Source organism: Martes martes (genome assembly GCF_963455335.1).
Source record: "Martes martes genome assembly, chromosome: 1".
NCBI lineage: Eukaryota > Metazoa > Chordata > Mammalia > Carnivora > Mustelidae > Martes > Martes martes.
Genome location: NC_137888.1, coordinates 2814322 through 2837034, shown reverse-complemented (window position 1 = coordinate 2837034; position 22713 = coordinate 2814322). Strand labels below are relative to the sequence as shown.

General features: G+C 65.4%; 1 protein-coding gene across 6 annotated transcripts; it reads right to left on the bottom strand.

Annotated features, from left to right (window-relative positions):
- Positions 1-1839: 1839 nt before the first annotated feature.
- On the bottom strand, positions 1840-22244 carry CBS (cystathionine beta-synthase). Of its 6 annotated transcripts, XR_013966879.1 has the most exons (18): positions 21322-21436; positions 18627-18840; positions 15555-15661; positions 15047-15181; positions 14809-14888; positions 14583-14717; positions 14107-14176; positions 12689-12780; positions 11799-11924; positions 11139-11223; positions 10073-10178; positions 8832-8909; positions 8592-8726; positions 7975-8083; positions 4397-4481; positions 3937-3978; positions 2401-2600; positions 1840-2334 (listed from the first exon to the last, which is right to left on the bottom strand). XR_013966879.1 is itself a non-coding variant. In XM_080804603.1 (17 exons), the coding sequence occupies exons 2-17, from the start codon at positions 18830-18832 to the stop codon at positions 2461-2463; spliced, it is 1731 nt and encodes a 576-aa protein (XP_080660729.1). In that variant the 5' UTR covers positions 18833-18840; positions 22042-22244; the 3' UTR covers positions 1840-2460. The 6 variants fall into 6 exon arrangements, 4 of the variants coding, with proteins under 4 accessions (XP_080660729.1, XP_080660727.1, XP_080660730.1 ...); XR_013966880.1 differs by lacking the exon at positions 3937-3978; XM_080804603.1 differs by lacking the exon at positions 21322-21436 and adding an exon at positions 22042-22244 and having other exon boundaries at positions 1840-2600.
- Positions 22245-22713: the final 469 nt, after the last annotated feature.

Here is a 22713-nt window from a genome sequence, read left to right as displayed (position 1 = left end):
GACCTGGAGCTTGCTGGGGGGAGCACCTCTCCCAGTGCCTGGGTGGAAAGGTCTGTAGACCCATCTTGCTGTTCAGGGAGGGCCTGGCCTGTATTCCTCCCCGTTCCAGATGTTTTTAGGCTCTGCTCCCTCGTCTCCCAGCCTCCGCAAGCTAGAGATCAAGTCAGACGCTTTCCTCCTTCCCAGACTTTCTAGGTGAACTGGGTTTCCCCACCCACCTCTGGAAGTGGCTTTCAGATCCTGTCCCCAGTGACCGAACATCTCACAGTGATGTTACCTGTGCGAGTCCTTCCCCATCCATGGTGTGGGGTGCTGGATGGACCCTCTTGACTTACAAAATCACGTCTTTTAGTCTGGGAAAGTCCTTGAATTACTTCGCTGTTGATTTCTTTCCCTTTCTTTTTTCTTTCTGGAACTGTTTCTAGTCAAATATCGGAATCCAAGAAGCTCAAAGAATTCCGAGCATGAGAAACATGAAGCAAAATACATCAAGATACACCATGATTTCCAAAATAATACTAAAAATGAACAAAAGCTGGAGGACTCACAGCTCCTGATTTTGCAACTTACTACCGAAGCTACAGTCATCAAAACAGTGTGGTACTGGCCTAAGGACGGATCTACTGACCGATGAGAATTCAGAGCCCAGAAATAAACATGTCCATCTGTGGATTTTCAACACCAAGACCATTCAATGGGGGACACTCTGTAACAGACAGACATCCACATACAAAAAAAAAAAAAAAAAAAGCCTGAATCCCTACCTCACACCCTGTATAAAAATTAATTCGAAATGGGTTAATAAACCAAACATGACAGCTAAAACTATGAAAGTCTTAGAAGAAAACAGGTGTAAAGTATCATGACCTTGGATCTGGTAGTGGGTTTGTACATATAAGAGCGAAGGTATAACAAAAGAAAGAAGCTGAACTTCGTCAAAGCCAAAGGTGGTGTACGCTAGAAGGGGAACAGTCACCCACAGAACGGGCGAAAACCTCTGCAAGTCACAATCAGATAAAGATCTAGTATCTACGATACATAAACAGGGGCGCCTGGTTGGCTCAGTCGTTGGGCATCTGCCTTCAGCTCAGGTCATGATCCCAGGGTCCTGGGATCGAGCCCACATCAGGCTCTCTGCTCGGCGGGAAGCCTGCTTCTCCCTCTCCCACTCCCCCTGCTCGTGTTCCCTCTCTTACTGTCTCGTCAAATAAGAAAAATAAATAAAAATCTTAAAAAATATATAAAGAAGTCCTCCAACTGGACAACAAAAGACATCCCCAGTGAGGAATGGACACAGAATTACGGGCACTTCTGCCAAGACCTACAACTGACCAAAAAGCATAACGATGCTGAGCGTCACCAGTCACTGGGGAAACACAGGCAGAATGCCTGGAACCAGGGCACAGCAACTGTGGACCAGCTCACGGAGGAACTGCAACCCCGAGCACGGCGGGTGGGGGCGGAAGCAGGCGCCGTGGCTGCGCAATAGCCTGGTGGGAGCTGCATGCACGCATGTGCACTCACGCACGCACACACATGCACACGTGCACACACATGCATGCACACATGCACATGTGCGGCATTATCACGTGACCTAGCACTTTCCGGCCGGGTGCAGAACCAGAGAGTTCGAAGCCGACCCGCAAATACTTGGGCACACATCGGGGTTCACGGCAGCAGAAACCACCCAGACGCCCGCCCGCCGCGGTGCATGAAGGGATGAGCCGTGTCCCGCAGCGCGGCAGAAGTCACTCGGCCCTAAGCAGGAGAAGAGCTGCCCGCTACGGGCGGGTGAGCTCCAGAAGTGTCGCGCTGAGCCACAGAAGCCAGACATGCAAGGCCGAACCACAGGATTCCGTTTATGTGATGGATCCAGACAGACCCACCGGGACACAAAGCAGGTTGGCAGCTGCCAGAGAGGCCGGGGAGGGGACTGGCTACGTGACCCCGAGAACAGGACGTTTTTAAACTGACTGCATGTTATGGGAATGTCACCTCAATCAGAAAACCCCAGACAAGTCCCTCTGAGCAACCCAGCCCCAAGCAGACCCTGCTGCGTGCGAAGGGCATCACACGCACCCCACTTTCCCAGACGCCTTTCTGTGGCTCCCCGTCCCCGGAGGGACCGAGAAAAAGCACCCGCTGCTGTTTCTACCCACCCTGCTCCTGTGGTCGCGTGGGTGCCTCCACCTGGCTGGGCTCTACTCGGATTTTCGTGTTGAAACGGGTTAGAAGAAAGTTAAAGGAAGCCCGCTACTCTAACAAACCATAAATAGGCCCACAGGGGTAGCCAGCTGTTAATAAAGGGGAATGAACATTCCTGCGGGCCGCGGGCTCAGCGTCGTCCACCTTCCCTGCTGCCCATCACGGGAGAGCGGAGCCCAGCGGCAGGCAGGCGGCAGTCATGGGGTGTGCGCTCGGGCTGTCAGAAGCCACAGAGCGCGGACCCCCGCAGTGGCGTCAGAGCTGTACGGTGGCCCCAGCAGGTCCGGACTTTGTCTTCTGCTCCCGCTCCCGAGCAGCCACGAAGTTCAGCAGGTCGATGGCCGTGACGACGCCGAACACCATCTGCCTCTTGCTGGACTTCCCGTCGCTGTGGTCTGAGGACGAACAGGGCGGGAGGGTATAAAGGTGCCTGGGTGTGCACGCGGGGACACGCGGCCCTGCCCACGTCCGGGCCCAGCCGGTGCCTGAGTGTCCCCCCAGGAGCGCCCAAGCCGACCCCAACAGCAGCCGTCCTCCGGCACGAGCCATCTGGGTGAAGCCGCACAGAGTGGGGTCCTGGCTTCTTCCCACCAGGCCTGCTGGGCCCGACGCCCCGTCTCACTACTTCCTCTGCGGGGCCCCCTTGGTGGCCGGCGCTCCTGTTCTGGCGTGAAGTTCCAACCCTGCCCACACCCACGAACCACACCAGCTCACGGCTCCGGGCTGTCGTCAGACCCGTGTCCCTCTCTCTTGGTGGCTGCCACATTGTGCTGCCGACGGGCAGAGGGCTTGGGAGACGGTTAATTTCACATGTCTGCTTCGCTAAGTCACAGGGCGCGCAAATATTTGGTCAAACGTATTCTGGCTGTCTGGGCGAGCCCAGGTATTTGATGGGGTCTGCGGAGTACAGCAGATACCCTCCCTGGCCTGGTGAGCCGCACCTAATCAGCCGAAGGCCTGAACAGAACACAAAGACTGCCGCTCCCTGAGTAAGAAGAGAAGTTCCTATCTTTGAACTCAAACTGAGATATCGGCTCTTCTCGGGGCCCTAGGCCTGCCCGTTCACCCTGCAGCCCCTGGGACCTGCCGACCTCGTCCCGGGAGCCAGTTTCTGATACTGAACCTCTCCCTACACCCACACATGCTGCTGGTGTCCCTGGAAAGCCGTGAGCTACCCACGGAGGACCGGCAGAGCCGAGGAGCGGGTGGGAAGGGCCCAGGTCCCACCTCCCTGCCCAGCACCACTCTGCGTGGCCACTGAGGGCAGAGGTGGCAGAGGGCGGGGGTCGGGAAGGCACGGGGGGTACCTCGGGAAGACACCAGGGGAAGAGCCAGAAGAGCCCCGTGCACTGCAGGGAGCACCGGCAAAGGGGGTCTACAGGCGCCCCTGGGACCCGCCCTCCAGGCCCCTCCAGGAGAAACTCGCCCGCAGCCGAGGCGTGCCAAGGGCCACGCGGTCCGTGATGACGGCTCGGCTCTGCCGGCATGGCAGGAAGCACTGCTGAGTGTGACTCCGAGAAAACTTTATTCCCGGACCCCGAACTTGGACCTCCTGGCTCTTTTTCTTTTGTTTTGTTTTTACCAGATGCTCAGATAGGAGTAAATGGGACACTAGGAGGGGGAACCCTCGCACGCAAGCTTGGGGCTCCAGGGCCCTGAACACCCTCCTTTGCCCTCAGAGGCTGCGCTTCTGACCCCGAGCCGTCTCCAGGGCGGGCGGGGCGTACATACCTGCGGGCCCCCCCACCACGCCCGACAAGGCCAGGTCCCGCGCTGTGGAGCCAAGGACGGGAGAAGGTTAGACTCGGGGCCGCCCCGGCCCCAAGAGCAGCCCTCTGTTGGGAGGGTGGACAGGTTCCAGGCCCCGCCTGACTCTCACGTCCCCAGGCCTCACCATCACCAGAACCGGACCAGCAGTCCAAACGCCCCGTGGTCTCCAAAGCAGCGGACCCCCCAGGCAGGCCCACAGGGGGGTCCCTCGGAGCCACAATCCAAGGCCATTGGGACCTGAAGGTCGACTCCCCACGAACTCCCCAGATGCCCTTCGAGGGACGAGAGCCTTCCTGCCCGCACAGCTCACGGCAGGAAGGCGCACGGAACCTGGGGTCGGGCCGTGGCGGCCGGCGCCCCGCAGCGCTCCCACCCGCCCCCTGCCCCGGTCCCAGCCCAGCCCGGAGCCGGCCCTACTCACACTGGATCTGCTCGTGGACCACCAGGGCGAAGTGGTCCATCTCCAGGATGTGCGAGAGCTTGCCCAGCGGGTCCGTCAGGTGGATCTGGAAGAGAAGCGGTGCTCAGTGCGCCCGGGGGCAGCCCGGCCGGAGCCGGAGAGCTGCCGCCACCGTGGGCGCTGCCTGCCGGGCCGTCCAGTGAAGGCGGCAAAGCCGAGGAAAGGCCGGGCACAAATAAAACACAGGATGGAGAGGGCCGCACAACGAACGTGAGCAGACGCGAAGACGGGCCACCAGTCCCTGGAAAGACACAGGACGTCCTGTACCCAACCCTGCACGGAAGCGGCCGGCAGAGCGTCCCACGGTCTGACCCCGTTCGGTCTGGCCATTCTGGGAAAGGCGAAACCGGTAAAGAGACGAGGGGCAAACCGGTGGAGTGGGGGGGCTTACACGCAGTATCGCTCGGCGGGATACCGGAACGGGGGCACGTCACAGCCCGGAGACCCCAGGAGACCAAGACAGAACCCCCACCTCAGCCAGCCTTTGCGAACAATGGACATCGGTCACGCGTTGCGACAGACGGACACCAGCACGAGACTTAACGAGAGGAGACGGTGCAGAGAAGGGGACTGTGGGAACTCAGCGCCGCCCTGGGCGCCCGAGACAGAGGAGAACCGGCGAGGAAGGACGAGGACACCTGGGTCCACCTTTCAAACACGAACGCGAGCAGACGCGCCTGCACGCGGCTTCACAGAAGCGTGTTTCCGACCAGATGGGGAAGGGACTTGGAGGACTACAGAGTGGACAGAAGATCCAGGAAGGAAAATCAGGAGGGGGGATGGAAGTCCAGCCACGGCACGGAGACCCTGGTCCTCCAGGGCTGGGGTGGGTGGGGGGGAACAAGGCCGGCCCACGGTGGTCCCTATCCCCAGGCCTGTCATCCCGCTCGGTCCACAGCTCACCACCAGCTGACCCCGCACCCAGGTCTAGGCGGGTCCAGCCCCTTGGGAAGGGCTGCCCGGACCCGCTTCCCCCCAAGTAGCCAACCTCACACCTCAGGAAAGACCTGAAATGAGGTTTCTCGGCCCAAACGCCTGGGAGCCGGGGAACCACATGACCTCACGTCCAGAGGGAAGATGTGTGCGTCAGCGAGAGGCCTCAATGGCCCCAGACTCTACATTCATTTAGAAATCAGTCTGAGAAGGCTGTTCCGGGTCGGGGCTCCCTGACCCTGGTGGGGGCTCGTCACACTCGTCCCTCCCAGGGAGATGATGTTCGCAGTGATCGAAGGTGACCTCCCTGCGAGTTGAACTCATGCGAGACCTTAATGCCCTTTGAAAGCTCTTTCCAGTTTTAAGGGGCCCGGAGGGAGAGGGGAGCCCTGTGAGGCCCTCAGGCGGGGTCATCCCCCCTCGGGGTCACACCGTGAGATTCTCAGAAGGGGACTTACAGACGGGGCGCCCGCAGCCCAGCCCCAAGGGTCCCTTGGCGTTAGCCAAACACTCGGGTCGTCTGTTCACGATCCCAAGAAAGTCCTTCACGGACCGGGACAGTCCTCCGTCCCCACGGCCTCCATGGGTGTCAGTGCCCTGGGAGGGGCCGCAGGGGCTGGACGACCCTCTCCAGCCACACAGCGAGGAAGTCCTGATCAGATGCGAGCTGCACAAGTCCCCGCCTGACTTCCAAACCGGCTGGCCATGCCAGAGCCTAGCCGGGCGCCCTTCCCGTCTGGCTCTGGTAACGGGGGCGACCTCCCGTGAGAAGACGCCTGCTCACGGGGCCGGGCAGAGGGTCAGCGGGGCCCCACCGTAGCCACGCCGGGCGCTGGGGCAGGCCGAGCACGGCAGCGCTGCCCGCGGGAGCCAAGTGCCCCTGAACGCGCCTCGGCAGGTCCGACGTGATGTGGCCAAGACGACCGCAGGGGTCAGGGAGAGCCAGGGGTCGGGGCAGCCGCGGCTCACTGCCGGGTGCCCGCGACACGGGTCCCACCCAGGCTTTATCCCGTGGACCCTGCATTCGCCTCCAGACAGGATCTGGTCCACGGAAGCCTCGCACGCCTGGCGAAGGACGACATCCTGCCTCCGTCTGCGCCGGCCCCGTGGTACCCGGAGTGGAGCGGGCACACCAGGGCCCCTTCGTGGTTTGCTCCCGCCGGCCCTGCCCAGCATCTGGGTGGCAGGACACTGGGGTCCCCACACGGAGACCCTGAGGGTCCTTAGAGCAGCAGAGCCAGTGGGGGGCCCTGCCCGGGGCTCAGTCGTGCTCTGAAGGCTCAGACCTGCTGGCGTGGCCTCTAAGGGAGGAACAAAACAGACTTGGGAGGCAGGTGGCAGCCCCGCTCTGCCTGTCCGTCCTCAGGCTCTGCCAGCAGCGCGCACGCACAAAACCACAGCGGCCACCAGCGCGGAGACCCCCCCACAGTGAGAGGCAGGGGAGCCACGCCGGCTTGCGGAAGGCCACAGCGCGGGGGCAGCCACTCGCCGAGGGAGGAGCCAGGCGCCCACGGAATCAACTCCTAAAGGACTGAGAGGCAGTGGAGCCGGGAGGGGACAGACCGCGAGCAGGGAGGGGACAGACCGTGGGCAGGGAGGAGACAGATCGCGCGTGCGGCCCCCTGCGGATGGAGAACGCATCAGTGAGCCGTGGGGAAGCAGCCGGACACGTGGCACACGCCACCGCGAGGACAGGACGGGCGTGGCCTCCGTGGCGCTGGGGGTCAGGGAGGAGTGCGGGAAGCCTTTGGGGTGACGGGTGACGGTGTCCTGTCCCAACTGTGAACTGGGATGTGTGGGACGTGCTCACCGCGTGGCAGTCACACCTCCCGAGACGGAAAGGAGGGAGCTCGACCGCTGGCGGCCGCGGGGCCCGTGGGCAGGCCACCAGCGCTCAGCCGGGCTGCCCAGCCACTCGCACGGGACACCGGGCTCAGGGGCGCGGGGGCCAGGCGGCCTCAGCCTCACGGCGCTCGCGGACAGGAAGCACACTCGTGGGACCGGAGCCGGGGGCTCAGGGGACTGCGAGGAGGGGCAGGCCAGGGCAGCGGGGGTGCTCGCGGTTGGAGGAAGCAGGCGGACTCAGAGGAGAGGGGGTGGGGGTCCAGGCCGGGGGGCGAGCTCTCCTGGGGGTGGCGTGGCGGGAGGGGCTCTGCAGGCCCCGAGAGACGCGGCGGAAGTGGAAGCAACCCTCGATTCCGAAGGGCCTGCAGCCGCGTGCTGGGGGAGGGGGAGCAGCACCTTCGTCCCGGGGTTGGGACCCGACCCCCGACCCCCGACCCTCTCACGTGGAACAGCCAACGGCTCACCTTCCCCTCACCGCCAGGTGGAGACCAGAGCACTCGGGCCTCAGTGTGCTGGGGCCTGTCACGGTCTCAGGACACGCGCGGGGTCCCCCCAGCCCCGGCACGTATCCCAGAATGTTCCAGGTCTCACTAGACAATCGGGCGCACCAGGTTATTCCTCATGAGCGTGCCCAGGAAAGGCGTGGCCCCGTGTTATGGGACAGTCGTGCCCACCGAGGCCCAGCTGACTCCTGACCCCCTGGGGGGCCACGCCGTGCCCTCCAGGCAGCGTCTCCGCAGCTGGCCCAGCGGCGCTCGTACCTGTTGGAACTGCTTGTACAGGACTTTCCGAACTTGGTCTGACGGCTGAACCTTCCCGGCGAGCAGGGACGACAGCATGTTGCCCAGGGTCACCATCCCCAGGATCGCCCTGGGAGGTGGGGGACAGGCTCAGGGTCAGGGCTCAGGGCAGGTACCCCTTCCTTCCCCACGGCAGAACATGCCCGGGGCCACCCTTGGCGTCAGATGGTGTCCTCTGGGCAAAGGCGCAAGTCCTCTCAGACCTCAGCCAGCACGAGCAGGGCTTACGGGGGGCAGACTGTGCAAACTGGTGGGTCCCCTGGGGGCTTCCGTTCTGACCAGCATCGAGGCCACCCCCGGGACCTGGACTCCTGGGGCGAGCACGGGGGTCGTCCTGGGAGCCTGTGCACGCGGGTCACCTGTGCGTGGCCTGCCAGGCCTGGTGTGTCCCCCACCCGCAGGAGTGCACGTGGCCCGTTCCCCGCCCCGGGGGCTGCGCAGCGACCACTCGTCCGTCGGGCCCCCCACCATGCTGCAGTGTGTACGGCGGCCACCGCCAACCCGTCGGCATGGGTCCCCGCGGCCGCCCCGTCCTGCAGTGCGGAGTGCAGTCCCGGGTGGGGGTTGCAGACACTGACCCCGACTCGTCGACCACGGGCACCTGGTCGAAGCCCTTCTCGCGCAGGATCTCGATGGTGTGCTCGCAGGTGACCGTGGGCAGCACGGTCAGCGGCGCCGACAGGCTCAGCTCCTGAACCCGGAGGTGCCACCACCTGAGCGACAGCACAAGGCGGGCCGTGAACTGGGGGGGCAGGAGGCGGGGACCAGGAGCACGTGCCCTGTGGTCACACGGGGGGCTTCGGGGGGGCGGTCCTCACCACGGCTTGGTCACCGTGAAGTCCTCCTCCTTCAAGAAGCCCTTCTGCAACATCCACTTGTCGCTCAGGAACTTGGACCTGCGGGCATCACGAGGTCACCAGGGTCCGCACGGAGGGTCTCACCGCTCCTCTGCCCACACGGAGGGGGACCCGGGCGCTCAGAGAGCCCAGCACCCCCCGCCGGATGCCACAGTCCGGCAGAGACCCCGCCGCGGCCGAGGCTGCAGGGTGAGGGAACCTCAGCGGGGACCCGGTGGGAGAGCTGGACAAGCAGCGACCCGTGTCCGTGTCTGAACGAGCTCAGGACACAGCAGCTCCCGTCCCCGGACCTGGGCCAGCAGGCCCCTCGCGGCCCCAGGGTCACCTCCTCCCCAGCCCATTCCTAACACTTGGGGACAAAGGCAGCGCGACCCTCCTGGGGGTGAGGGACACCGGCCGCACCATGGGCACCTCATATACATTCCCCTCCCACACCCGCCCCTCCTCCCACACTCCCCTTCAGACTTTATCGCACACGCAGCAGGCGTGCCAAGCTCTTGGGAGTCAGACACTCCTCCTGACTGGGGCAGGTGAGCCACCCAGCTCGGGGCAGTTTGGCCGCAGGAGCCCAGACATGACTCACGCGGCCCCCGGGAGAGCACCAGAGACACGTACCCCAGCCCCCGGGCTGCAGTGAGGCTCTGGTGGGCGAAGGGGGGGCGTCTCTAAATCTCTGCCCCCCACAAGACCGCCGCAGAGCGCACGGGCCCGCAAGCAGAGCCATCGGCCCGGGCTACCAGCCGGGCCTACGGTCTGCAGAGTCGGGACACAAAGTGAAGGGGTCTCAGAGGCCACTGGTCACACATTCCGCACCAGGTCCCATGGGGCCATCTGAGCCCCCCCCCCCCCCCGGGGAGCACCTTGGCCAGAGGCTGGACAGAGCTATAGGGGAGCACGGAGGGCAGCAGGGAGGCGCGGTCATGGCCGCTGTCACCCTCCTCCCTTGACGGATGCTTTAGGCCCAGACTGTCAAATGTGTCTAGAAGACCCGAGGTGGGGACGAGACGGGAGGAGAAACCACAGACTCCTGAGACCCCAAAGGGACCCCAAGGGCCAGGAGGGAGGATACGGGGCCTGCGGGAGTCGCGCAGGCCCCCACCCCGCCACGTTCTGCCTGCAGATGTCAGGGGAGGCTCGGCGGCGGGCCAGAGCGCGGCTGGGAAGGACGGGGCGACCCGGGCAGGTGAGGGGGCGCGTCTCACATGTAGTTGCGAACGGAGTCGGGCAAGATCACCACGCAGCGCTGGCCCTCCCGCAGCTCCTGCGCCGCCTTCACGGCCACCGACACGGCGCTGCCCGCGCTGCCACCTGCGGAGAGGGACCGTGAGCGCGTGTGCACGTGTGCCCGGACGTGCTCCGCTGGACCCCGGGGAGCCGTCACCAGTGGCTGCCTCCACGGGGAGCACCCCGCTTCTCAGTGCCCCCTGCCCTCCTCTCTTACCCACTGAGCTCTGTGTCGGCCCAGGCTTTCCTCACTCGACCCTGCCCCAGGGAAACCCAGAGACCCCATGGCGGGCTTTCACGGAGCACCTACCCTGCCCGTCCCCTCCGTCCCGAAGCCCCTGGGGGTCAAAACCAAGCTGCTTCCCTCGGGGGCCTTGGGGTCTGTGAGAGCTGGTGGGGGGTGTCGTCCCACCTCCCTCTGCACTGAGGCCCGTGTGACAGATGCCCTCCAGCCTCTCCAGAGCGCTCCCGACACCCTCTCCAGGCCGGGGACTCTAGTCGATGACGAGCCCCCCACTCCAAGGTCAGTGCTGGGCTTGACTAGAAACACAAGTGTCCCAAGAGCCTTGGCCTCGCCCCCAGAACAGCCCAGCATGGCTGATGGCATCGCCAGGGCTCTTCTCACGGGGTGGGGGACCCAGGTGCCCGGCGCGCACCCGGACCCCGGTGCCTACTTTCCCAGGAGTGTGACGGCTACTTCCTCTCCCGTCAAGCTATTGGCGTCTGCTGTGTCCCCAGGCCCCTCACCGCTCACGCTGCCCCTGATCTGCGCGCCACATCCCTGTCTCAGCAAGACCGTTCAACACAGAGCACAGAGCACGTAGGGACCCGTGAACACTGGCCCAGAGCTCCGCGCTCCCCGGCCTCCTGCCCTCACACGGGCTCGACGCCCAGCGTGCACCGAAGGGCGGGCGGGCGGCACCTGAGAAGCCCGGCTGCCGCCTCCCCGCAGCCCCAGGAGGGGGGCGTCTCTCGCATCCCTGGACCGGAAGCGGGCAGAGGGCCAGCCCACCCCCCGCACACCGGCGCCCGCGCCCCGCTCACCGCACAGCAGACCCTCCTGCGCGATCAGCATGCGGGCGAAGGCAAAGGCTTCCTCGTCGTTGCTCTTGAACCACTGATCCACCACCTGCGGCCGGGACCGAAGGCCTGGAGGGATGCGGCCGGCCGCCCGCGGGTACCGCCTCCCAGATGCCCTCGGACCCGGAGGCCGTGACCCTCCACGGTCGCGGCCCCCCCACGAGTGGGAGGGGATTCTCACGTGTGAAAACCCAGAACGGTCTCCCTCTCGCTGGTCCCACACCACCTGCCTCTGGCAACCGAAGCTGTCCCGCGGCCCCCGCTGCACCCCGTATGTCCCCACGGGGCCCAGCCCAGACCCTCTCAAGAGCCGGTCTGGGGTCCTTCTCGTCCACCTCGCCCCCCTGCCCGAAGCACCTGGAGCTCCCTCCCTCGGCGGGGGCCTGACAGACCCACACAAAGCTGGGTCTGACCGGCCACGTCCACGTCTGTGCCCAGCTAGGCCACGGCACACGCCTGGTACGGTGCCGCCGGTTACCTAGCCTCGACCGCCAAGACCGTGCTCCGCCCACCGGCCCCTGCGGTGCTCCCTTCCCGGCGCCCCCTCCGTAGGAAGGCCGGTCTGAGGGCGCACGTCGCGGAGGACTGGAGCCCCTTACGGGGAGGCAGCCCGGCTCTACCTACCGACCGGTCCAGCACCGTAGGGATGAAGTCGTAGCCGATCCCCTCCACCTCGTACACGGTCTGCTCGGTCCGGTTCAGCTCCTCGGGCTCCGCAAGGATGGAGCCCTCAGGATCCACCCCGATGATCTGCAGAGCGGGCGGCGTTGGGGCCTGAGCTGCGCACAAGTCCCATCCGGCCTGGCCTGGCTTTCGCCCAGGTGGCCGGTCCCGACCCGAGCAAGTGCCGGATAAAGATCGGCCCCTGGGGGCTTCGGTCTCATCCCCAGGCCTCAGGCCAAGCTGGAAACCCAGGAACCCACGCCCCCAGCCTTGGGCAGATTCCAAGGTAAACATTCACTCTGGGGCACTCAGAGGGGCCGGCACGTCGGGGGAAGGAGCCTCCCAGGGGAGAACCGGGTAGCAGGGCGCCCCAGGAAAGCGCTGACTGCCCCTGTGGGGACAGCGGAAGCCTGTGCGGCTGAGAGGGCAGAGAACGGACCGCCCGCTGGATGTTTCTACAAGCCCCTCCCCAGGTCCGGGCTAAACCCCAAATCCAGATGCCCTCCCAGGTGCGGCACATGTGGGACCTGAGCCTAAGAGCTTAGAGCTTCTGGAACAGTCCTTGGAGGCCACCCAAGCCAACAGTCCGCCCCCAGAGTATGTGGGCACGTAGGTCATGGGCCACTCCCAGACCGGCCCAGACACACACACCGTCCCGGACACAAGGCCGGAAGCAGAAATGGCAGGAACTCTCAGCCCTAAAGCAGAGGCCGCTCTGGGGGCCAGATGCCCGGACGCCCGATGGGTCGGGTCCGCCTCCAGCTGTGGCCACGTCGGGGCCCGCGTCTCGGGGCAGGGCCGGCGTCCACTGCCCCCACCTCCCGCCCGTCCGCAGCCCCCGGGCCACTCACCTTGCAGCCCGGACACTTCTCCTTCAGCTTCCTGGCGACGCCGGTGATGGTGCCACCCGTGCCCGCCGAAGCCACCAGCATGTCCAGCTTCCCTGATGGGAGAAGCCGCGTCAGGGGGAACATCCTCCGGCCACAACCCAGCCGGCCCGCCCCGCCCCCTCCTTTTCTTTTCTTAAAACTTCATCTAGTGGAGAGCAAGAGAGAGACACCCCACGCGCGTGTGCACACGTCCAAGAACCAGGAGCAGCAGAGGCAGAGGAACAGGCAGGGTCCCCCGAGCAGGGAGTCCGCACGGGGCTCGATCCCAGGCCCCCGGGGTCATGACCTGAGCCGAAGGCAGATGCTTCACCGATGAAGCATCCAGCCCCACCCGCACGCCTACTAATGGGTGAAAACCTAAGCCAACTGAAGGCTGGTTGTGGGAAAGTTCCAGAGAAACGATTCTCGTGTTTCAACAGCCTTTCATTACAGCGCCGGATCTCTGAAAGCGTTCATGGCGAGTGACCCCGGGGGCTTCATTCCGGTGTCTGCTGGCGGGCCACGGCCACGGAAACCCCGAAGTGGCGTGCGTCCCTCCACGGAGGCTGCCCCTGGGGGACGGGGCCCGGGCAGCTGAGTCTGGCTGGGGATGGGACTAAGGGAACCGAGTTACAGAGGAGACAGAGGACATCCCTGAGGCTCGGCTCCAACATCCCCCGCTCTCAGCCTGCTGGGGGGCGAGCTCCGACGGCCGCAGACAAGTCTGCACGGGCGCGCACGCCGGGGCAGACGCGGGTTTTTGCCAAGGGAGAGGGTGACCCAATGCTTGGAGCTCGCCGCCTGGCTCCTGGGCTCGGAACGCGGCTGCGCGGGAGCCCACGCCAGCACCAGACTCCGAGCAGAAAGCCAACGGGGCCCACCACCCGGCAACGACTCCCTCAAGTGTCTTCGGCAAACACCGCCACAGCCCCTCGGGGCCTTGGCTCTGAGCGTGCGGAAGACCGCGAGGGGCTCCGTCCGTCCGCGCGTGAGGAAGCCAATGCCAGGTGCCCCCACCCGTTCAGATCGGGGCTCGTCGCCAAGCGCCCTTCCACAGCGTGAGCCCAGGGACGCGTCCAGCACCGGCCGGGGACACATGCGCTCCCTGAGCTCGGGAGCCCCTACACGTCTGGAGGACACACCGCTGGGCACGCAAACGGGACTGCTCGTGTCTGGTGTTAGAGGAGAGGCAAACGCAAAGTCCAAAAAAGCACACCGGAGGGAGAAAAGCTCTCTAGGGAGAGGCTCGGCAGAGCATGTCACAGAGCGGGGGGCATCTGAGCTGGGTTTTGAAGGACAAATAGGAGTTTACCGAGGAGAGGATAAGGGACTCGGACACTCCCAGGCAAGCAGGGGTAGGAGCCGCGGAGACGGACCGCGGGGCGGGACGGGGTACGCACCCTCACACTGCTGCAGGATCTCCTCGGCGGTCGTGTCGTAGTGAGCAAGGGGGTTGCTGGCGTTGCGGTACTGCGCAAAGACGGCGAGGTCAGACACGCTAGGGGCTACAGCCACAGCGCGGGAGGCGCACGGCTCAGAGCCGGGACGCTCCTGGCAGCTCAGGGGACAGTAGCCACAGCACGGGCAGTTTTAGGAACCTCAACAGGCACAGAACACAAAATCCCATCTCCAGGAGTCCCGGAAGGGAAGCGAGTGATGCAGAGAGCGTCCGAAGAAAAGGGTTTTGTGCGTTTTACACCCATGCGGCACTTCCGGGGTCCCCCGCACAGGCCGTTCCAGCCCAGGGCCTGACCGGCCGAGACACCCCTGCCTGCGGGCCGGGCACCCCTGCCGCCAGTGCGCCCTCCGCCCACCTCCCCCCGCAACAGAGGTCCCCGCCTCCGAGGGCACGCCTGCCCCCAGCCCCCACCCTCACCTGGTCCAGGATGTGAGAATTGGGGATCTCATTTCGGAGCCTCCATGCCACCCCCACGTGCGACTCAGGGGAGTCGAATCTGGCGGTGGTGGGTGTCCTCACGATCTCTGCCCCCAGGGCCCGCAGCACGTCCACCTGCAGAGGAACACAGAGGCCTGCGTGTCCCCCACCGTGCAACCAGGACTGGCATGCAGGGGCAGCCCCGCGGGGAGGACCCCTGCCCCACCTTCTCGGTGCTCATCTTCTCCGGCATCACGATGACGCAGCGGTAGCCTTTCACGGCAGCAGCCAGGGCCAGGCCGATCCCTGGGGATGGGTGGGGCGGTTTCTGAGAGGGGCACCCCCTTCCCGCGACAAGTGCAGCTGGTGCAAACGGTCAAGGGAAGAGGCCAGCCAGACAGGCCAGCATGCAGCAGCAGGTCGCCCTGGGCCGGGGGACCCTCCCGGCCTGTCCCAACACTCACCAGTGTTCCCGGACGTCGGCTCAATGATGGTGTCCCCGGGCTTCAGGGTCCCCGCCCGCTCGGCATCCTCGATCATCCGCAGGCTGATACGGTCCTTCACACTCCCGCCCGCGTTGAAGAACTCGCACTTGGCCACTGGGAGCCAAGGATGATCAGGAGAGGACGAGGCCCTGCCCCCCACTGATCCACCCACCCCCGCCCCCACCCGGTGCTCTGACACAGCCCTGATGTGGGGACAGACACAGTCTCTGCGGATTCTGCAAACCAGCTCCTCTCCATTCCCACCTCCCACCTGCACCTGGAGGAGGGGGCTGGTCCGAAACTCCCACCTGCCTCCACCTGTTGGCCCCTCGGCCCCTCCCTCGAAGGAGACAAAGGCCCCTGAGAAGCCCCTGCAGGGTGACGGGCCAGGAAAAGCCCCCGTGGGTGGGCCCGGGGGGGGTCCACCCCCCCATCCCTGTGCCCCCCCCCCGAGCCAACCACTGGACAGAGGACACCAGGCACTCACGGAGCTCACACTTCAGGCCAAACTTCTTCCCAATCTTGTTGATTCTCACCATGGGGGTGTCCCCAATTTTCTTCAGGATATCTGGCAAGATTTTGGGAGATTTTGCCCTAAAACAGAGGAGTCCATAATTATTCAGTCTTGGCAGTCCCGCATGTTGTCTTAAGTAAGTCAAGAAGCAAGTCGAAGAATGGGGTTTCCTGGGATCCGAGTGAGGACAGGATCCACACGCAGGCTGGAAGGTCACAGGCACACGCACACCCGCGTGCATGCACACCACGGGAGGACGCGTGCGAGCCCCGCCTGGAGCTCGGCTCGGGGGCCGGTTGCGCCAAGGTCGTGTCCTCGGCAGCAGGGGTCATAGGGTGGCCGGGCACAGGGACGGAGGACCCCTCTGCGGGGTTTCTGCAACTTCTCACGTTACGTTACTTCCAGACGAGGACGCTGAAGGACACCACTTCGACAAGGTCCCCGTCGATCCGTTCGGAAAGTCTTCTCTGGGGACCCTCACTTCCTTCCCTCTCTCAACCCAAGCCCCAGGATTCCTGCTTTTCCTTTCCTCGATGAACACACTGATGCCAACCCCAGAGCCCCAGGGCCCCCGGGGCTGCCCGTCTGCCCACCAGGCCGGGGACAGTGGCTGCAAAGGGCTCGCACGGGGCACCCAGCGTCGTCTAGAAAATGCCAGGCCCCGGCGGTGTGAAGTACCACGCTCAAAACCAAAGCACAAAGACCGTGGGGAAGTCCCTGGTGCCCTTGGGGTCAAGGTCAGGATGAATTCCGAGGCGGACCTCCAGCTCAGTGTGGGTTTCCGTACCACGGACCTGCTATCTCCCTTCAGATTCCGGCGACTGGCTGCCTATCCCCATTCTCCCACCTGGTGACAGGTGACAGGCGACAGGCGGGTGTGGACAGCCCAGCTGGCGCGGGCTGGATACCTGTACTTCCTGAAGGGCCCCCCACGAACATTCCTCCATCCTCACCCTCGGGGACCGATGCCAATTCCGCACCCTCTCCCCGTCTGTGCCAAGGGTGTGCTCGCCCAGCGTTCACCTGGGAATATGCCCCACAGACCCCAGTTTCCAGAAATGCAGCCGCTTCCTACACCCCTGGCTCTCACGCACGCTCTGGGGTCTCAGACGCAGCAGGTCCACGGCTCCAGGAACCTGCTGTGGCCAGATTCCTGGCCCCACGCCCAGCGCCAGCGGGCCCAGCTTCCCAGGGGGTCCGGCAGCCCTGAGGAGGCAGCATTCCAGCCCGGGGGCCTGCACAAGCCGGAACCAGCCTCCCACTGCAGCCTTCCAAGAGGCTCAGAGGACACCCCCTGGGGCGAGCTCAGCAGAGAGGCGCCTCACAGATGCGCGGCCGTAGGGCGAGCCTGGCTGGGGGCCCAGGGCTCCTGACCTTGGCCTGGGAGGGAGGCCAGGACTTCAGTGTGAGGCGGGGGCTGATTCATCAACTAGTCAAAGGCGCAGAGGTAAAATCCTGCCCCCGGCAAGGGCTGAGGCCCACCCCCTCTGGGCAGGAGAACCTGGGGTTCCTGACTCAGCACCAGGCCTTGGGGGCAAACCCCGCCCCCCAGAAGCTTGGCCGAGGTGATCAGCGCGGGAGCCCGAGAGAGAACCGAGCAGGGACGAGCCTGGAGGAGAACCCCACAGCACCTTCGGGTAAAGCCCACCCCTCACCGCTGCGCCCACCCTGGCCCTCCTCCCAAGCCCACTCCACCTGGGAACCATCTAGAATCCCCTCCCCCAGACGTCCCTGCGGCTTCGGTCTATCCAGACACGGCCCCCTCCCCCACCCAGCCCCAGCACACCTGCGCCCTCACCCGAGGCTCCCCGAGCTCCACGGGCCCCAGGCCCCCTGGGTCTTGCGTTCTCCCGGCAGGTCAGCCCCAACACCCTCGGAACGCTGGGCCTGAGCTGGAACGAGCGTCGCAGGGACACGTTTTTTAAGAGGATGGGTCAGGCCGGTATGCGAGATGCAGGTCTAACACCGTCTCACAGCCCCCAGGAGAGAGCATCCTTTCCACCCAGGGCTTTCTGAGTTAGAGCTCAGGGGCCTGTAGGAACCTGGGTCTCTCTCTGCTGTCCCCCCAACCCTGCCACGCCACCCCCCAACCCCGGCAACCACACCCCAGCCTCACGGCCCGTCTGCCCACAGCTGGGCTTTGCCTGGGACGGGAGGGCTCATCCCGGCCCAGCAGCGGCCAACGTGGCCTCCTCCGCTCCCGGCCCTGAAACTTGTCCGTTTGCAGCTTCTGGGACATTCTTCATCTCCATCAGCTGAGGCCTGCGCCCCCTTCCAGTCCTCGCTTCTGACGTTCAAGCCGGGCATCACGAGCGCTGGTCCAGCAGTGTCCCCGGGACAAACAGCACACGCCCGGGAGCACATCCCGCACCTACCTGTCCCGCTTCCCGGAGATTATACCAAGGACACGAGACAACCCTGGGGTTTAGCGCACTCAGCTTTTATCCCGAGACAGGATTTCTGTCCTTTTTTTCCCTTTATCACAGACAGATCTCCTGAACCTACAACAGGTCACAGGTATCGTGGGTTTTCGTTAAAGACAGAGTTTTCCATGGACAGTTCTTCACACGAGATCATCACAAACATCCAAGAAGTCAGCAGAAGGCTTAACGGGTCTCCACGCGACAGCCTCGGCCCAACCACCGAGGGGCCCGGGGCAGGAAAATATTTCCCGATCAGAAGCGCTCATCACCTGATGCACAAAAGCGCAGGCGCGTTCCTAATGACCAACACCCGCGGGCTGGCCTCCCACACGAGGGCGCGGCCCGTGCCACGGGGCAGGAAACGTCTCCCCCACGGGTCACTCCAAGTCGGCGGCTTGTTACCGGCTCCGCGCCGACCCTCGCTGCTCACGGGTCTAGGTGCCGGGCTACCGTGCAGACAAGCCTGGGCCTCTCTGAGCCTCTGCCCACTGCCCCACACGGTGCCCCTGCCCCAGCTCACCGCCCCTCCGGAGGGATTCCGAGGGGGGACCACACCTCAGGCCAGGGGGCTCCCAGGAAACAAAGTCCTCCCTTCCACTGCCAACTGTCCACGGGCACTTACAGGGCGGCGTGGTGATGCGGAGAGTCAGATACGGGCCTGCCCAGCTGCCAGGAGCACCTGCTTGGGGCATCGGGACGGATCCACAGGCGTTCCTTGGCTTCTTTGTCCCCCGGGGGCCCCTTCTCCAGGCTCCCTTTCCCCAGCTGTGCCCCTGAGAGGTGGGGGCACGCCGCGGACCCATCTGCTTGGGGCGTCTCGGAATGCATGCTGGGATCTGCCAAAGGGAGGGGACAGAGTCCGTTCAGGCCGTTTCTAAACACCTGCTGCCAGACCTGGGAGGTTGGGCTCAGCTGATCCCCCTGGGGCGGGGTAGGATTAGGAATGAGTATGAGTTTGAACTGCAGCCCTGGCTGCTCCCCAAGACGTTAACACACACCCACCATGTGGGTCGGCCCCCACCCCCAGGCACAGACAGACCCCGACGACCGGGAAGGGGGTGTCTGGGCACCGCATCCGTGGCAGTGCGGCTCGCGGCGGGCGACAACACCAACAAGACAGGTGTCGGCACAGATGATGGGAGAAACAGAATGCGGCATCTCCGCAAGACAGAAATATTACTGGGCCGTGAAAAAGCAATGAAGTTTAAAATTTCTTTTCTATATGAGGGTGCGTGGGGAATAAAAGGGGTTCCTATGTGGAGGTGACGGGTATCTTGACTGTGACTGTCAAAACCAAACACAAAGTTGTAAAAGGGGCTTCAAATGGCATCTGTAGGGCAGGTTCCGTGGGGGGAAAAGAAAAAAAATCAGGGCCGCCCGGGGGGCTCAGTGAAGTGTCTGCCTTCGGCTCGGCTCAGGTCATGATCTCGGGGTGCTGGGATCGAGCCCCGCATCGGGCTCTCTGCTCTGTGGGGAGCCTGCTTCTCCCTCTCTCTCTGCCTGCCTCTCTGCCTACTTGTGATCTCTTCCTCTCTATCAAATAAATAAAATCTTAAAAAACAAAAGCAAAACATTAGAATCCTGTGGGTTTGGAAAAGTCCCTGCCAGAAGCTCATGGTAGGAGACCTGGCTCCGGGCCGTCTCTCGCAGACTGCCACACAGCTCCTCTGGGAAGCAGGAGGGACCCCAGATCCCAGACGTGCTCGTCTCTGCTCCCCAAGAGCTCTGTAGGGCCGTTCCGCTGTGAAAAGGCTGGGGGCCCTGGGGAACTGGGCTGAAGCTGTGCACAGGGTTCCTCCCACGGAGATGCAAATCCGCTCCCCTGCTCCCTTTCTCCTCTGGAGCACACCTGGCCAGGTGATGGCCAGGTGATGGGCTAGGGCAGAGGCTGCCCCAGGTGGGTCTCTTTCCCCCAGCAAAGGTGGCCTGATGCAGCCCAGCCTAGCGGCTCCCCACAGACACCCAGGCCAGAGCCTGCCAGCAGGGAGTTAGGAGGGTCGGGACCCTTTGCAAGTCACGCCCCTTGGGAATCCTGCAGGTGCAGGATCCCCCCAAGGCTGGGGCATTCCGAGAGAAACCAGCTCCCGGCTGTCCTGCCCCGCAGCGTCCTTAGAGCGGTGGTTCCTTCAAGGGGACCGTGGACTTCTACTGGGGTCAGATCTTCCCTGAACCCACTCAAGGATCCCCTTCTTCCTCCTTTTGGAAAGACCTCAGCAGAACAGCGCCTGTTCCCCGGCAGTCGCCAGAGTCGGCTGTGGGCAGGTGACCTGCATCTTGCAGAAGCCCCCGTCACCAACGTCGCTCCCCGTGAGGGGCCGGCAGCGCCCCTGCCCGGCAGGCGCGCGCTGGACCGCGGGACCGGCCACGGACTGGCCACCCGCGCCTCCTTTCTGGCGACTGACCTCGCCTGGCGCAACCTCCGGCCCGGTGGGAGCTGCTGCGTCCACTGATGGAAGCCGAGCGAGTCTCCGCGGCCCCCAAAAGCACTGGGTCGCGCGCCGGCTCGGGGAGTGGTCGGAACCCGCGGGCGGACGCACGTGCGTCCTGCGGGGCGGCCTCACCTGGCGCCGCCCGCCCGCTCTCGCCTCGCCTTAAACCGCACGACCCCTCCGGGTCAGGACGGCCCGAGGGCACCCCGTGCTCTGCAGACACGCACCAGTCGGCCCCGTGTTTGGGGGTGGGGGTGGTCAGGGTCAAGGGCGCAGGCGGCGCTAAACTCCTCTCTTAAAGTGTGAGTTTTCAGGTGGGAGAGCGAGGCCCGGAGGGGACAGCCCAGGTCACCCGGAGGAGCTCCGAGTCGTGCGTTCCCGCCCTGCCCCGCCCTGCCCCGCCCCCACTCCCCAGTCCGGCGGTCCGCCTCGCTCAGGGCCGGGGAAGTGGGGGTTTCAGGGCACCCTGCCCCCGCCCGCGCCCCCTCCCCCCGTGGACACCCGCTCACGTGCCGCCGACGCCACTCCGTCAATATTTACTCCCGCGTCCTACAACTGGGAAAGGAGCCTTTGCGAAACAGCCCTTTCCCGTCCAAAAAACGCTGCGAAAACTCAACGATCGCACCCCGCCCCCACCCCGTTCGCTCCACAGCCGCGGGAGTCGGGGCGCAGGCCCGGGGCCGCGCGCACGCGGCACCCCCCGTTTCACGGGCGCCCGGACGCGCGGGGGCGGGGAGGTCCGGGGCGCGGGACGCCAGCCCCGCTCCGCCGCGTGCGGCTGGAGATGATGCAACGCCGGGGGGGGGGCGATCCGGGCCCCCGACCCGGGACCCCAGCCCGAGCCTCCGGCCCAGCGGCGGGGCGGGTCTCGGCCCGGCGGGCGCTCACCTGGACGGGGACGCGGGAGAGCGGCGCGGGGCGGGCGCGTCCGGGCGCGGGAGCTGCGGGCCCGACTCTGCTCACCCGAGCCGCGAACCTGGAACCGCGGGGCCACCGGGACGCCGCGGCCGACGGTGCGCGCAGGCGATTGGCCGAGAGGCGGGGGCGGGGGCCGGCGCGCGGCCAATCCCGAGTGCGGAGCGCCCCGCCCGCCGCCGCGCTCGCCCCCGCCCCTCCCTCTCGCCGCACCCCTCTCCCGCCCCCAGCTCCCTGCCCCCCCGCCCAGCCCCGGGTCCGGGACCCCGCCCCCACCCCCGCCGCACGGCCGCGAGGCCGGGACCCCGCCCCCAACTCCCCGCCCCCACTGGCCGGGCGCAGGGCCGGGACCCCACCCCCTCCCCCGCCCCCAGGACCCCGCCCCCAGGACCCCGCCCCCTCGCTCCCCTTCCCCCTCCCCTCCCCTCCCCCCGCCCCCGCCCCAACTCCCCGCCCCCACTGCACAGCCGCTGGGCGGGGAGCCCGCTCCTCCGCGCCCCAGTGCCCAACCGCAGGCGCTGGTCGCGGGTTCTACTCCCCTTTCACGCATCCGCCGGCCGGGAGCCCCTTTGCCCTCCTCTGCCCCGGTTCCCCGGACCCCGCCCCGCCCCTGCGCGCCCCCAGGACCCCCCACCAGAACCGCAGAGTCCAGGGGTGCGGACACTCGTACTCGGTTCTGTTTCACGTGCTGACCTGCTTGCTGTGTCGATGGGACGCGCGCCCTCCGGAGCGGGGAAGGGCTTGTCCGGCCGCGAGGCTGGGGCTCCGCGGAATCCCGTGCGCCAGGTCCCCCCACGCCGGCCCCGGTCCCCGCGGCCTCGGTCAGGGGGGCGCCCCGCGGGCACGCGGCACCCGGGCTCTGGCTTCCCCGCGGCGGGGTCCGCGGGACTGATTTCTGCCCCCCGCGGTGCAGGTGCCCCGCGGACCCAGAGCTTGCCCCGGAGCTTGCCCTCCGAGCCTGTCCGCCCGGTCCGGGGACTGGGAGGGAACCGGAGCTCGCCGGAAGCTTGGCCTGATCTCAGAAACACGTATCACCCCGGCGCTCCCCATCAGCGCCGGCTGCCGCCCCGAGGGCGCCCTGGGTCCCCCGGGAAGGCCACCCCCAACAGGATTTCAAACCTGGTGCTCTTGACTTCTAAGGAGCCGGCCTCTTGGGGTTCTGGGGCTGACCGGCACCCGTGGGACTGACAGGCACAGGGCCACCAGGTGTGGACAGAGGCGGAAGCATCCTTGGCTCAGCCCAGGTCGGGCTTCTGTCCCAGGCTCTGGAGACACAGGGAAACTCAAACAGGGCCTCTGCCCCTGGGGGGTTCTATTCCAGGAGAGGGGCTCGTAACAGGGTCTCATTTTACAACAAAATGTCCA

Bases quoted from the DNA above. Each gene is read 5' to 3' on its own strand.
- CBS (XM_080804603.1), bottom strand. From the start codon at position 18,832: ATGCATTCCGAGACGCCCCAAGCAGATGGGTCCGCGGCGTGCCCCCAC. The intron at 14,718-14,808 runs GTGGGGCAGGGG...GTTCCTCTGCAG, and splicing joins AGAAGATGAGCACCGAGAAG to GTGGACGTGCTGCGGGCCCT. The intron at 11,925-12,688 runs GTGAGTGGCCCG...CCCGCTCTGCAG, and splicing joins AGAAGTGTCCGGGCTGCAAG to ATCATCGGGGTGGATCCTGA.